This window comes from Triplophysa dalaica, chromosome 3 (assembly GCF_015846415.1).
Source record: "Triplophysa dalaica isolate WHDGS20190420 chromosome 3, ASM1584641v1, whole genome shotgun sequence".
Lineage (NCBI taxonomy): Eukaryota > Metazoa > Chordata > Actinopteri > Cypriniformes > Nemacheilidae > Triplophysa > Triplophysa dalaica.
In genome coordinates, this window is record NC_079544.1 from 24,287,572 (window position 1) to 24,300,770 (window position 13,199).

At 35.1% G+C, this 13,199-nt stretch overlaps 1 protein-coding gene across 1 annotated transcript; it reads right to left on the minus strand.

The window, feature by feature from the left end:
* Positions 1–11,042: 11,042 nt before the first annotated feature.
* On the minus strand, positions 11,043–12,100 carry LOC130418123 (phospholipase A2 inhibitor and Ly6/PLAUR domain-containing protein-like). Its single transcript, XM_056744091.1, has 4 exons — positions 12,010–12,100; positions 11,776–11,841; positions 11,569–11,688; positions 11,043–11,396 (listed from the first exon to the last, which is right to left on the minus strand). The coding sequence occupies exons 2-4, from the start codon at positions 11,822–11,824 to the stop codon at positions 11,284–11,286; spliced, it is 282 nt and encodes a 93-aa protein (XP_056600069.1). The 5' UTR covers positions 11,825–11,841; positions 12,010–12,100; the 3' UTR covers positions 11,043–11,283.
* Between the last annotated feature and the right edge of the window lie 1,099 nt (positions 12,101–13,199).

A 13,199-nucleotide genomic window follows, 5' to 3' on the forward strand; every position in this document is an offset into this window, starting at 1 on the left:
GACTCTTTAACAATAAATAATAGAATCTTTTCTTTATAACAAGACCAATATTAGGTCTCTAGACTAAGGCATTCCAGAGTTACACTGTTATGTTGAAATCACTTTTTTGCCCCACCCTAAAAAAGTTGAATGACGCTCAAGGGGTTTTAACTTCATTGAGAAAAAATTCTGAAAAGAAATACAAGGAAGGGAAAGGGATCATGACATATTGCATTTGACGTAAAAACGATGATGCAGCATTTGAACAAACTCTGGTGAAATCGGAAATCAGTGAAAGTAATGACCGTAAATGTTACTCCTGTTACTCACAAAAGCATAATTTGTAATTCATCTTTACCAGGGATGGTAATGGGCGATGTGAGGAAAAGAAATGTAAGGCATGTGAAGGTGTGTCTTATAAACAAAAAAGCTATACGTTACACATTGACACATACGCTTCGTCATACGCTTCACATGATAATAACACGCGCTTTGCATTATCGTATAATACGGACGCCAAATTGCGATTTTGCGTGCATAAATACGCCTAATTTTGCGTGCATATTATACATCAATTAGCGTGTTTGCATATTAAACAGCAATTTGTTTCCCCTGTCCCCTAACCCAAACCCTAAACCTAATAGTATTATTTTAATTATTTCAGTGTTTCCTCTTCATGTACGTTTTAAAATGGCTGCTCTTCACCCAGGTACAAGCAAACATTGGTGTATCATATCATGCACGCAAAATCGCAAAATTTGGCGTACGTATTAGACGATAATGCAACAGCATGTTATTTATACGCAATTGGTGCGACCAGGTTGATATGACATATGACTGAAATTGCCCAAACAACTTTTTTCCACGATTATGACATTTGTCTGTTAATTTATTGTTTAATAATTAATTTAGATTGTTAAAATTATTTGCCTGTTATGGAGATCTGACAATTATGGCAATTAATTGTCATACAAATGATAAAACGTTTTCTGTGTGCTTATTAAACAATTGTCACAAATCATTGCGATTATGACTTAAAGCTTGTACATCTCTCTTTCAGTAAAAGACTTATACCTATGAAACACGTATCACCTTATAAAGTCTTTTTTCAAAGGGAAAATAAGGGTCATTCTATAATTAAGGGTACATTTCAAGTCCATTGGTTGTATTTATCCTTTTTACTGAATATTCACTTCAAGCAATGATCACTTTTATATTTGGGAACATTCCTCTTTATTTCATGCATAAAGTCAACCAGTTCCAAGAGTTAATTAGGAGGAAATGCATATGCTGTACTGGAAATAACAGTTTTTGTGCTGTCCAATTTGCTAAAAGTCAAGTTTTGCCTTTCAAGTTGACACTACAATACATGTTTTTGTATATTATTTTCATCATTATTTGTTAAAAAATAATCATTAAAACAAGGCAAATGTATTTTAAAAACTAATTCACTTGTTTATATCTATTAAATTATTAACTTTGTGTGTGTCCGAGAAATCTTTGTCAACTGTGTTACCCATTGACAAAACCCCTATAAATCAGCAATGGTTTGTTCCAAAGTCACATGTCCAACATCATGTGATGTCACAACCTTCAGTGGGGGGAATTTTAAATACAGTGTGGTAAATTTCTACTCCTCCTCTTCAATTTTTAATCATTATTATTGTCTACACATAGAGTAGATGAATTGCACATCAACTGTGTTATCAACATGGTCTTGTGTACTTACTTTAGATATTATATTTACAAAAATGTAGATAAAATGTATAAAAACACTAGTTGATCAAGGTAATTTGGGGACATGTTCAAGGTCTGCAGTTAGCACAAGGCCCTAAAATGGAAGAAATGTCAACTGTGTTACTTGTCAACTGTGTTACCCATCAAGTGTAACACAGTTGACAGGGATTAACACAGTTGACGATGTTGGCTGGGTTTCTTGTCATAGTTTATGCCTATATTGAGTATTGTTGATAAAAACATACATTAACTATTGTTATAACACAGGAATGACATGTAAAATATGAACAAGTGTAATTACATAGTAATAGTTATTTTATAAAAACATGTGATTCACATTAAGGGATTAATTTAACTAATCTTAACACTATTATATTATCTATATATTACAATGAATAAATCATTACACTCGATTAAAGGAGCATTCCACAGCTTTTCAGCAAAATCTATATTATCTCCAGAAATATACATATATCAACAAACAAGGATTTCATGAAGAATGGTTCATTTTTATATGATTTCATGGTTTGGTGGGTTTCTGCTGACATTTATTTAATGTGATCCCTATCAAACAAGGTTGAAAAACTATAAAGTGCTCTTAATCTTGTTTTAGGGAAATGATGTTATCTGCTGCTGAGAAGCAGCGCCAGTACAGGGCTCGGCGTGATGCTGATCCTGAGAGAAGGGCTGCGTATTTACAAAAACATAGAGAGACGTGGCATGAGGACAAAAAAAAGTTTTTGTTTGTTTTCTCCATTGTTTCAAGAGAGTTAATTAATTACTTGTTGCTGACACTTGTCAAAATAAAAAGGTTTTATTTTAAAGAAAGGTTTCTCTTTTTCTCCTAATGCATCCTGTCAACCGTGTTACTTCTGTCAACTGTGTTACTTTATCTGTCAATTGTGTTACGTGTGATTTTTGTGTCATAAATCTTTAATTGAAGGCTAAAATTTTATAAAAATGATATAAAGGAAATCTGAGTGAACAGTATTACATAAAGACGTTGAATAACTCTAAATTCAGTGTAATGGAGAATTATGTTGAAAAAATATTCATTGATGATAGTATACCAAAGAATATCCGTTATTCAGTTTAAAAATCATATTTTTTAAATCAGTTAGACATACAACCTCAAACCCCCTGGTGAATAGACTCAATGACTTTCAAACAAATGTTTTATCATATGTGTAGTACTTCATTTATTTCTTCTATGACACCACTTTTGTCTGTAACACAGTTGACAAAACAATTAATCAAATATTTATTTTCATTTAAATATTTAAAAAGTAATTTGAGCTTAAGCTTGGCAACTAATGAATTTAGAACAATATGGGGGTATATTATGGAAACAACTAGATTATTTTGCAGAAAAGCACACTGATTTCTTCAGTTTTTTGTTGACCTGAAATGTACCCCTAATTATAGAATGACCCATATATTTCAGAAATGTAAAAATTCAGAAATGACAGAAACAAGCCCTAACGTAAAGTGACCTAACAGAAAGGACTGCAAAGTTTTGAGGAAATCCTGAGTACCCAAACTTTTGATGATATATGAGTCTGGGGTCTTCTGCTTCCAGATGCAGTAAGTGATTTTTATAATCAAACATCACGAATACAATTCATCATGATTCATGTGCAGCCATAGAAACATCAGTCTGGATTCAGTCTTAAAATTGTATTTTTGGCTGTCAGTAAAATTCTTCCATGACTTTTTATTGAAAACAGGATTAAAATTTGCAGAAACATTCAACATTTTTTTAAAACTTTGCTTTGCCACCACAGTAAAAAAACATGTCGTTCTCATATTGATGCAGGGAAGACCGTACGGGCGTTAGAAAACTGTAGAAAGAGCGATGTCTTATTTATTACATAAAATAAAAGGTCTGTGGATTTAAGTATTAAAAGAAGGATAAAAGTCAGGCAATGGACGGGGCAGGCTTCAGAGGTTCAAAAACGATAAACAAATCCAAAAATCAAACACAATAATCTAATAAATGCAGTGTAACACAAAGAAGACTTTTGAGTGACTAAAATGACTGGGTTTAAATAGGCAGAGGTGCAACAGATGAGACAGTTGACTGCAATACTGACAAACTAGTCACAATGTTTATTGGAATTGTAGTGCGCTGAAAGTCCCGTTGATTTGGAAACAGTGCCCTCCTGTGGGTTTGAGAGGGCACTGAAGCTGGTAACTTTGACACCTAGTTGTTGCGTCTCTTAGGTCGTACTCTGTACATGATGTGCTTTTAGTCTAAGGAGTCATTTTAGCTGAAAACTGATTCTGCCTCGGTGTAACAGCGTTCGCTATACAAGATCTTTCGAACCTTTCACAAAAATACTTTATAATTCATCAGTCATGATTCATGAAAAGAGGTACTGTTGACTTGTGGATCATTCACATAACAGGAGAATTCAAATATAACTCCACATAATTTGTATATGGGTTGACGAATAAATCGGACATGTGTTTTATTTTGTGACATCACAAAATTTAGAAAACAATCTGTTAATATTAAACTTTTTGTAAGGAAGATATATATTATCTTTAATGTTCGTTTTTTGCTAAATAGGACCAATTAGTCTGAAATCTGAATCTAAATCTTTTGCAGCTCGAGCACACATTACAGACATTGATTTGTTCCATACGTCTAAAATATACATTAAATTACAAATATATATACAATTAAACTAGTGACATCAATTGCACGGAACAATTCGTGTGGTGAATAAACATCAATTTTAGACTCAAGTTTTGCATTTGTGAGACCATCGTTGGTCCCTAGTCCTGTTTTCCCCGTTTTTACCCAAGGATGTTCTTTTTGCCATGCTCCCTCACCTGTCTCTCTTTGACATTTGCGCCTATTCATCATTTGTCACCTGCTCCCCATCATCCTAGTTATCCGGACACTGTATAAACTCTCCTTTGCCCATTGTGTTTTGTCAGGCCTTGTTGTGCGTTTAGCCTTGTTGTGCGTTTAGCCTTGTTGTGACCTTAGCCTTGTTGTGCCTTTAGCCTTGTTGTGCCTTCAGCCTTGTTGTGCCTTTAGCCTTGTTGTGCCTTTAGCCTTGTTGTGCCTTTAGCCCTTTTTACCTTCAATCTCCACCTGTGGCATCATCAATTATCCGTGAAATTTAACACCCTTAGAAGGGTATTGTAACAAAAACTAATTCTATTTAAAAAGAGCGGCGTCTTGTATTGCTTTCTCATAAGGGCAGTAAATCGCTTTTCTACTCATTCTCCTTCACAACTCCTTCCTGTTGGAACATTCTTCCTTACTCGGTCTGTTCAACCACATCTTTCACAACATTCAAAACGACTTAAAACCCATCTCTTCTGTGAATACTTAACACACAAATTAAAATAATAAAACACTAACCCTCTCTCTTTCTCTCAACAGGTATTGGTCAAGCTTTTGTTAAATCTAGTAACTTTGTATTAGCACCTATTGTATTATTTCTCCTGTATGACATATCACTTATTGCTCCCTGAACTCTTTGTATGTCGCTTTGGATAAAAGTGTCTGCTGAATGTAAATGTATCGCTTTAGACCACTGATGTCATGGATGATGTCTGAAGCCTCGCTTCCGTCTGAGTGGTTTAGTAATCGGTTCGAATCTTGCCGCGACCTTTTGACACCTATAAACCAAGTTAAACAAGTACATTCATTGCCCTCTGCCTAGTTAAACCCAGACACTTTCTGCCTATTATGACCAAATAATTGATGTACACACTTTTGATAGCCCCATTCATTTTAAGACATTATGTTTATTACACAGTTATGCTTTACAATCATAATATACCACCAGAATCTTGTTTCTTTAGATTTTTTTCTTCACCGTTATTTCTAAGCCTAGACTGGCTCAAAATACAATTTATCACAGACCACATCAGACACATCTGTAATGTATTTGCTTGTTTTATACTATTTGACCACCAGATGGTATCGTGAGCAAACGAAGCCTTTAGAAATTAACCTTTTTTTTAAACACTTGGCTGAAAAGCTTCAATGCTTCATGAGGCCTCATCTCAAAGCATCATGAGGCTTCATCTCGCCACCACTACCATACTCCAAACACAGCGTCGGCTTGTCTGTAGATTCATTCACAGTCTCAGCAGAAGTTTCAATGCTAAGATGTAATTATAGTTTCCATGAAAGAATCCAAAGTAGAACACTAATAATGAACTCAACTCAACTCAACTTTATTTATATAGCGCTTTTTACAATTTTCATTGTTACAAAGCAGCTGTACAATGAGACACATTTAATACAAGTATGAATTCTAAAGCAGCCCCCCCGGCCAGGCAGATAGTGCAAAACAATATGCAAACGGTGGTGAGGAACCCAAAACTCCCATCGAGAAAAAAAACCTCAGGGGAACCCAGGCCCAACCAGGGGATTCCAGTTCCCCTCTGGCAAAAGCTGCTGCCTCTGCACAAGCTCAACAGTGCTTGCACAACAAGGCTTAGTAAAAATATAAAAATTAAGGATTAAAGATTAATCCTTAACTCCAGCGGAAAAGAGCGAAAATCAAGCATATGCGACGCCGCCCTTATCTCACAATCAGTTCCTGATATCGCCATGATTTCACATCCCAAACACTAACCTTATTTTAAGTCAAGTTCAAAAATGAGATTCGCAACAGGTATATAAAAGTAATTCATTCCAAACTGTGAAAATTGTGTTAAGGATTATTGTATTAGGTAGACTTTACTTAATGTACTAGTAAGTGTACTATTTCATTACTACTTGGGATATAAATTAGCCCACTTTTTTTGTTTATAAAAATGTATCTTATAGTGTATTTTTTCAAGTGTAACAGTATCATTTACACACATGATACGTTTTTCAACAGTTTTTTGTTTGTACTGCAACTGCTAAGTGAACCTATAAGTAAATTAATAATTTGCTTGTTGAACACTTGTGGCACATTCTTAGTTTATGAGAGAAGTATGCTCTTAGCGAACTTCTAGTGAAAATTATGAAAAAACTGTTTAATAGGCTACTAAATCAAGAGTAACCACAACTACAATCAATGTACATATCCATCAAGCATTTAGTAAAAGCAAAGTTAGACTTGTCTTGCAACCTGATTACACTAGAAGGTTTTCTTATATTTTATCTGGATTTGACTTGACGTATAAAATGTAAACAAGAGAAGGAAGACACATTCTATGAATGTAAGTATGTGCTTTAATGGAAAAGGTGTGCACAGCAACCAAACCATCCAATACTAACAGCTATGTTACCAATATTTGATAATTTAGAGTAAGATCCTATGATAACTCATCATTGTTGCCTCTGTTAATGATTTCACTGGCGATGATTTCTTGAAGACATTGTGTTTATTGGGTCATAAAATTTTAATTGCATAGGTCTGTCTGACAGCACGTGGCTACAATGTAAGGGCTGGACTGTAGAATCAGGCAGTCTGACATGGAGATGCACCTCCGGAAGTAGCCATCTAGGGAACAAAAATAAATGAAAAAAAATGTGCCTTTATTCATCTAGACTAGTTTTGTAACCATTAATATGAACAGAGCAAGAAGTGAATGTAACATCCTATTTCATCATACTGACTTCTTTACACTGTTAAACGTGCACTTCTCAAGCCTAACATGGTCAACCTGTCAAAAAACTATTATTACTCAGCTCGATTCAGTCCGCCAGAGTTCGTACAGGTTTCTGAAAGCTTTTTTTAACATGGATTCCCATTTCATAACAAGGGTTCTCCCAGAAAAGGACGCCCACGTGTAATCCAGTGAGCGAAAGAGCACGCCCACGCTCGAGCGTGTGAGAAAGAACACGCATCAACCAGCCAGCGTGAGAAAGAGCACGGCCATTAATGTCGCTTCACTCGGCTGACGGAAGTTCAGCTATGTTTGTTTGCACACTGCATTTCTGTGATGAATGTTATATAATCTGTGCAACAAAGGAATTGGAGATCATTTGAAACTGATAGATGGAGCGGTCCCAGCGCTTAAAAGATGCCGGATATGAACCGCATGCGGTAAGTGAAGTTAAGTCATATGTTAGTGTCTTGTTGGCAATCGGTGCGTACGTGCATGATGTCAACAACACGAGCAGCTCTTGTTTTTCTGGAAATAATCTTACAGCTGTATCTCTCTTTTATAAATTTGATCAAACTAAATACTCAATCAAATATATCAGTGCAATGTTTTGTCTCAAGACACACAAAATTAATGTATTTTTGAAAATTAAGTTTTAATAATGATTTGAATATCCTCATTTAACTGCGGCCTACTGGTTCAAGCTCATCCCTGTCAAGGTGACCGCCCCAATATATTTAAAAGGTAAAAAAACTTTGCTTCTTTATCATAATCCATTCCTGACACAGTGATGGGTAAACTTACATGGATAAGTTGTGAACCTGGCAGAGACACAGGCATTTTTGTTATAACCACACATTTCCTTGGTGGTCACACATTTCCTACCAGGTTTGCTTGGAACACAGTTGTTACATTTTAAGGCAGATCCTGCAACGAAATAAACCCATAACACTTTACTTTTAACATTGACTTACATAACAGAGTCCTGTGCACTGAGCTTTACTGTAAAGCTACGATAACATGCATAATGGGAACTCTTTCACTGCATGATCAGAATCCCAAGATAAGAATCATAATGATAGAGGTGTTAAAGGGGTCCTATGAAGCCAATACATGTTTTTCTGTGTCGTTGGTGTGCTACAAGTTGGCCATGCACGTATTAGACACGTAAAATTGCAAAAATTTAAGTGTCGGAACAAAAGATGCGTTCTATCTAAAAGCGAATGCTCACCCAGACCTGCCTAAAACATCTCGTGTAGCCACACACCCACAAATGTACGTCATTTCGTAGCATGACTTGCCAAAATGTATATGCAAGTAAGCTGGGAGTACTTGTAAATCTCATTGTATCGTCGCCACTGCAGCCATGTCGTGGAGACGCTGTGTGTTCCGTTGAGTAAAGAAAGCCTCTTTGTTTGCCCTTCCAAAAGATGCGACAACTAAAAACGAATGGTTACACTTTATTTACAATACTGTTCTAGAAGAGTACAATCTGAAAATACAATGCCCCTGCACGGGCATTTAACAGACGATTGCTTCATGAACCTGGGAGAGATAAAGGCCGGCTGTGCACGAAAGCTTTTGTTAAAAAGTGGGGCCATTACAACTTCGCTAGGACTATATTTTCATTGTAAAAGACTTTGTTACCGACTAACGCGAGTTTTTCGTGTGTTTGTAGCGCATGTTGTTTCTTTGTGTGGTCTGCAAATGCAGATACGCTCAAAGTGACAAAAGACAACATACGTCCTAATCATCAGTAATTATGTTCCAACAAGAGGCAAATATGTCGTGTTTATAACAGGGTTTATTGTCTTTGTTGAGTCGCGACGAGACATGGCGTAACACTGGATGATCACTAAAGGCAATTTTTTATAACATCGCATATAAAAGGCAAAACAGTTAGCTATAGTTTTTAACTAATTCATTTACACCCTGCTCAAGTCGCGCTTGCAAAGTTGATTTATCGAATTGATGAGGAAAGTACCAATGACATTTTATCACCTGTCAGTGCAATTGCTTGGGAACATAATGTTCCGAATATGGTAAGTGGCGTTACATTTACGTGAATTCTAGTATTTGTCCAATCACAACGCACTAACCAACTGGCCAATCGCAACACACCTGCCTTTTCAGAGTGATGAGCTGTGTAAAAATCTGCGCATTTCACAGAGACGGGCAAATAGGAAATACAAACATGTACGTATTTGGAAAATACAGCGTTTTTTAAACCTTAAATTGTGTATCCACATTGCATTACATCTAAAACAAATGATAAAATTCGTTTTAGCCATGTCATATCACCCCTTTAAGACACTCGAGTTCTCATAACTAAAAAGAATCTTCAAACTCACCAACAGTCAACACCAATCCAAGAACAAGTGCCAGTAGAAGAACCTTCATCGCTCTGTTGGAAAACATGAAGAAACCTTATTTTTGTGAACATATTTACAATACGTTTCTGCATTTTAATATACAATTAAATGATGACATTATTAGACTTAAACATCAGTCTTATAATTGTTAATCAAAGTAAATCATTATACATGATATGTACTGTACCTTTACTGCGGTGTAGAGCTGAACTGAATATCCACACACACCGGTTTCTCCAATCCTTATATACTGCCATGTTTCAAAAATCAGTAACCAGAATCTGGAGTCAAATCTGGAAATTCCGTGTTGAAATCTGGCCATAGAAACTTGAAACACATTAGGCCTTTGTTCCTTATTTGCTCCTGGCATTGGATACATCTCTTTTATTGGTTAGCTGGGTTAATTGCGCTTGCAAAACATTTATGTGTTCTGTTCCAGTGTTTTTTCTCTTCTGCTACAAAGGAGTTCTTACTTTTCCTTATCTCATTTTGATATCCTGTTTACACATGTTTGTCCAAAGTTTACTGGAATAGAGATGCTTTCGATAAGTGTGTCAATATTGTTTACCAGCTTTATCAGTAAATTGGTGAGGACATTTTTGAAATTCTGGTACACGCAAGTGTCGTAATGGGCATTTTTATGTTGTTTCTAAGCCCTCCCCTAACCTCACACCCGAAAACTGCCCATTAGAGAAAAGTTTCTGCATGTGTACATTTTAAAATGATTTTGTATGTTTATTCATCGGTTTAGCTCAAAGGGACAGCTGGTGTCTTTTCACAATGCCAATGATCTAAGGTATTACTATCCTTGTGGGGATATTTGGTCAACTTTTTCCTCAACATTTTGTATGAAGTCATGTTCCACCAAAAAATCTTACCTCGGAGCTTCTCTGACTTTGATAAATCTTTGGAAATTATTGAAAAGCTTTAAAGGGACAGTTCACCCAAAAATGAAAATTCTTTCGAGAAACGAGATTATCTGCCCTTCAAATAAAACTTGATTGTATGGTTTTTTTAAGGAAAAACAAACAGTTCTTTGTTTAACGTCCCTTGACTTTACAAAATGTGTGCCGCGCTTCCTTGTTTATCTCTAAACCCCACTGTGAGGGTTTATAGTTGGTGGTCAAATGAAGTGACGAAGAATCTCTTAATATTTATATATTAAATTTATTTATATATTACTTAGTATTAATATATTTCTTTACAAATTGAATGAAAAACCCACAGGCAGATGTGAAGGTTGACCAATAGTAAAAACTTATGAAAAAAAGAACATAGAGATTAGAGATAAATGACGTTTGGCAGAACAAAAACACCTGTTCACTGTGAGTCTTTAGCATTTTGCCACTGCTGCAATTACTGAGATAAATCACAAACATCAGGTTCTTGTGAAGGTTTTTTATTGTACAAAATCTAAACAAGAAGACAACTATTTTTTAAAACTACAAAAATGTCACTCATTGGTTTCTTGGTGTTGTTCTTATCACAACCATCAGGTTCTTGTGTTTTTGTTTATTGGATAAAATCTCAATTAAACCGTCAAGAAAAAATAAGACTTATCCATATTAAACAACAAAAATGTCCCTCCTTTATATATATATGCATTCTATTATTAGAATTAGGCCTAAAAGATAACAGGATTGCAGAGGTCTGTCTTGCAGCATTTGCTTATCATGGCGGTGTTGCCTTGATAAAGAAGACACTCTCTCGTACTGCCACATCTCCGGAAGCCCATGTCTAGAGGAATTGAAGAACAAGAGATACCATGAGATCCTTCACATCTTGTATTATTTAAGAAATGAGGTGGGGATAAATGGGAGTACACAATAGCTGTTTGGTCAGGTCACTATCCGTCTATATTAAGATGTAATGATAGACTTAAACATTCAATAAATAATATCGGACTCACAGGGAGGGATTGTGAGTCTGGTGGATATGCAAGAATCTTTTCCACCCTCACAGGTCTCTACAGTTGCGATGCATCGTGTTCCGGACTTAGGGACGCAGTAGTTGCATTTCAGAGCAAATCCTGGAAAAAAGGTGAATATCTTCTATATTAATTGATGTGCTTGATGGTATTATTGCTAATAAAGTCTTAATTTGCTGTCAATCTCACCCTGAGCCAACATGAGTGCAAGAATAAGAGTCAACAGTGAGGTCCTCATGATTCTAACAGATAGAGCTGAAAACATAAAGTGCTTTATCAAGAAATTGGTTTGAGCCACATATATTAATAAGTCCGTGGAACATGACAGATCAGATAAGCCTATTATTTATCAATTTAAAAGACTCCTTCGCCATGACATGCTTTATATTAGCATCTTCATGTATATAATATGCTGATGCTTACCTTGCAAGTTGTGTAGTATTGAGCTTTTTAAACACCTTCATCTGTTTCTTTTATACTTTTCTCTGTATGAATCATTTTTGAGTCAATCAGGAATTGGGAAACTTCTGAGAATGAGACACGTGAGATTCAAGAACAAATAACCGCCTTATTATCTGTTCTTGTCATCAGCCTTACGACAAGTACCGAATGTTCCATGAGATTGCGCAAGATCCTCCTGTTACAACACACTGTACATTACATTCATAAACCATCTGGTTTCAGCTGAAAATGTGTTTGTGACCTAGGATGTAACAAGATTGTTCAATATCGTGTACATTATTATTATTATTTTCATAAAAAAATAATTGTATTATGCCACTCAGCGAACCAAAGGTGACTGTGAGTAGGATAAACTTTCCAAAATAATAAGGAAGCATGAGAAAGAAATCTTGGGAAGAAACAATAATCTTTTATTTTAATTTAAATAAAGGGATCAGATTGTGTAAATGGGATTATACCTTAAACATGAAAATGATGCCAACTTTTCTTGTTGCTTCATTTTAGTCTCATTTGTTCTCTCTACCTGTTCATGACCATTCAGGTTTTTTTTTTTGTTTACCTGTAAAATAAGATGTCCCAAAAATCTTCCCAAATGAAATTTCCTCTACATCTATTAAAAGGTTACAAATATGTTCTGTTTGAGTGTGTTTTGTTGAAATGTTTGTTATATTAAGAAATGCAAGACTGTATTTTCTATTTTTTCAAAAACTGAAAACTAATGTAGATTTAAAAGTCTGTATATTGATTATTTAGATATTAATTATGAACATCAAGTTATGATTTGAAGTCTGAAAAATAATGTAAATTTTACACTTTGTCCCTTAATGTTTGTTTCAAACTGAACAGATATTGATTTTTTTTATATTATGAACACTAAAGAAAATGTATATCTAGTAAAATGGAAAGCACTATGAAAATAATAATCTCAAAAAAAAATTCGGTTATGCATTTCCTAGCGTTTTCAGATATTGTACATATATTCTACGTCAGACTTTTGAGTTCTTTAACATAAGTTTGAATGAATGACATAACATTGTTATATTAATGTTCTGATTTTTAATCTCACCTGCCACATTCCTGAATAAATCAAGCGTTTGATCGAATGATGTCTGAATCCGAAATGGCTCAATGAGTAGGTACTCAATATCAGT

What these genes read in the sequence shown, in the direction of transcription:
- LOC130418123 (XM_056744091.1), bottom strand. Translation starts at nt 11,824, where the DNA reads ATGAGGACCTCACTGTTGACTCTTATTCTTGCACTCATGTTGGCTCAG. An exon ending in TGCACTCATGTTGGCTCAGG is followed by an intron (nt 11,689 to 11,775) that starts GTGAGATTGACA and finishes CCTTTTTTCCAG; the next exon opens with GATTTGCTCTGAAATGCAAC. An exon ending in CAGACTCACAATCCCTCCCT is followed by an intron (nt 11,397 to 11,568) that starts GTGAGTCCGATA and finishes CAATTCCTCTAG; the next exon opens with ACATGGGCTTCCGGAGATGT.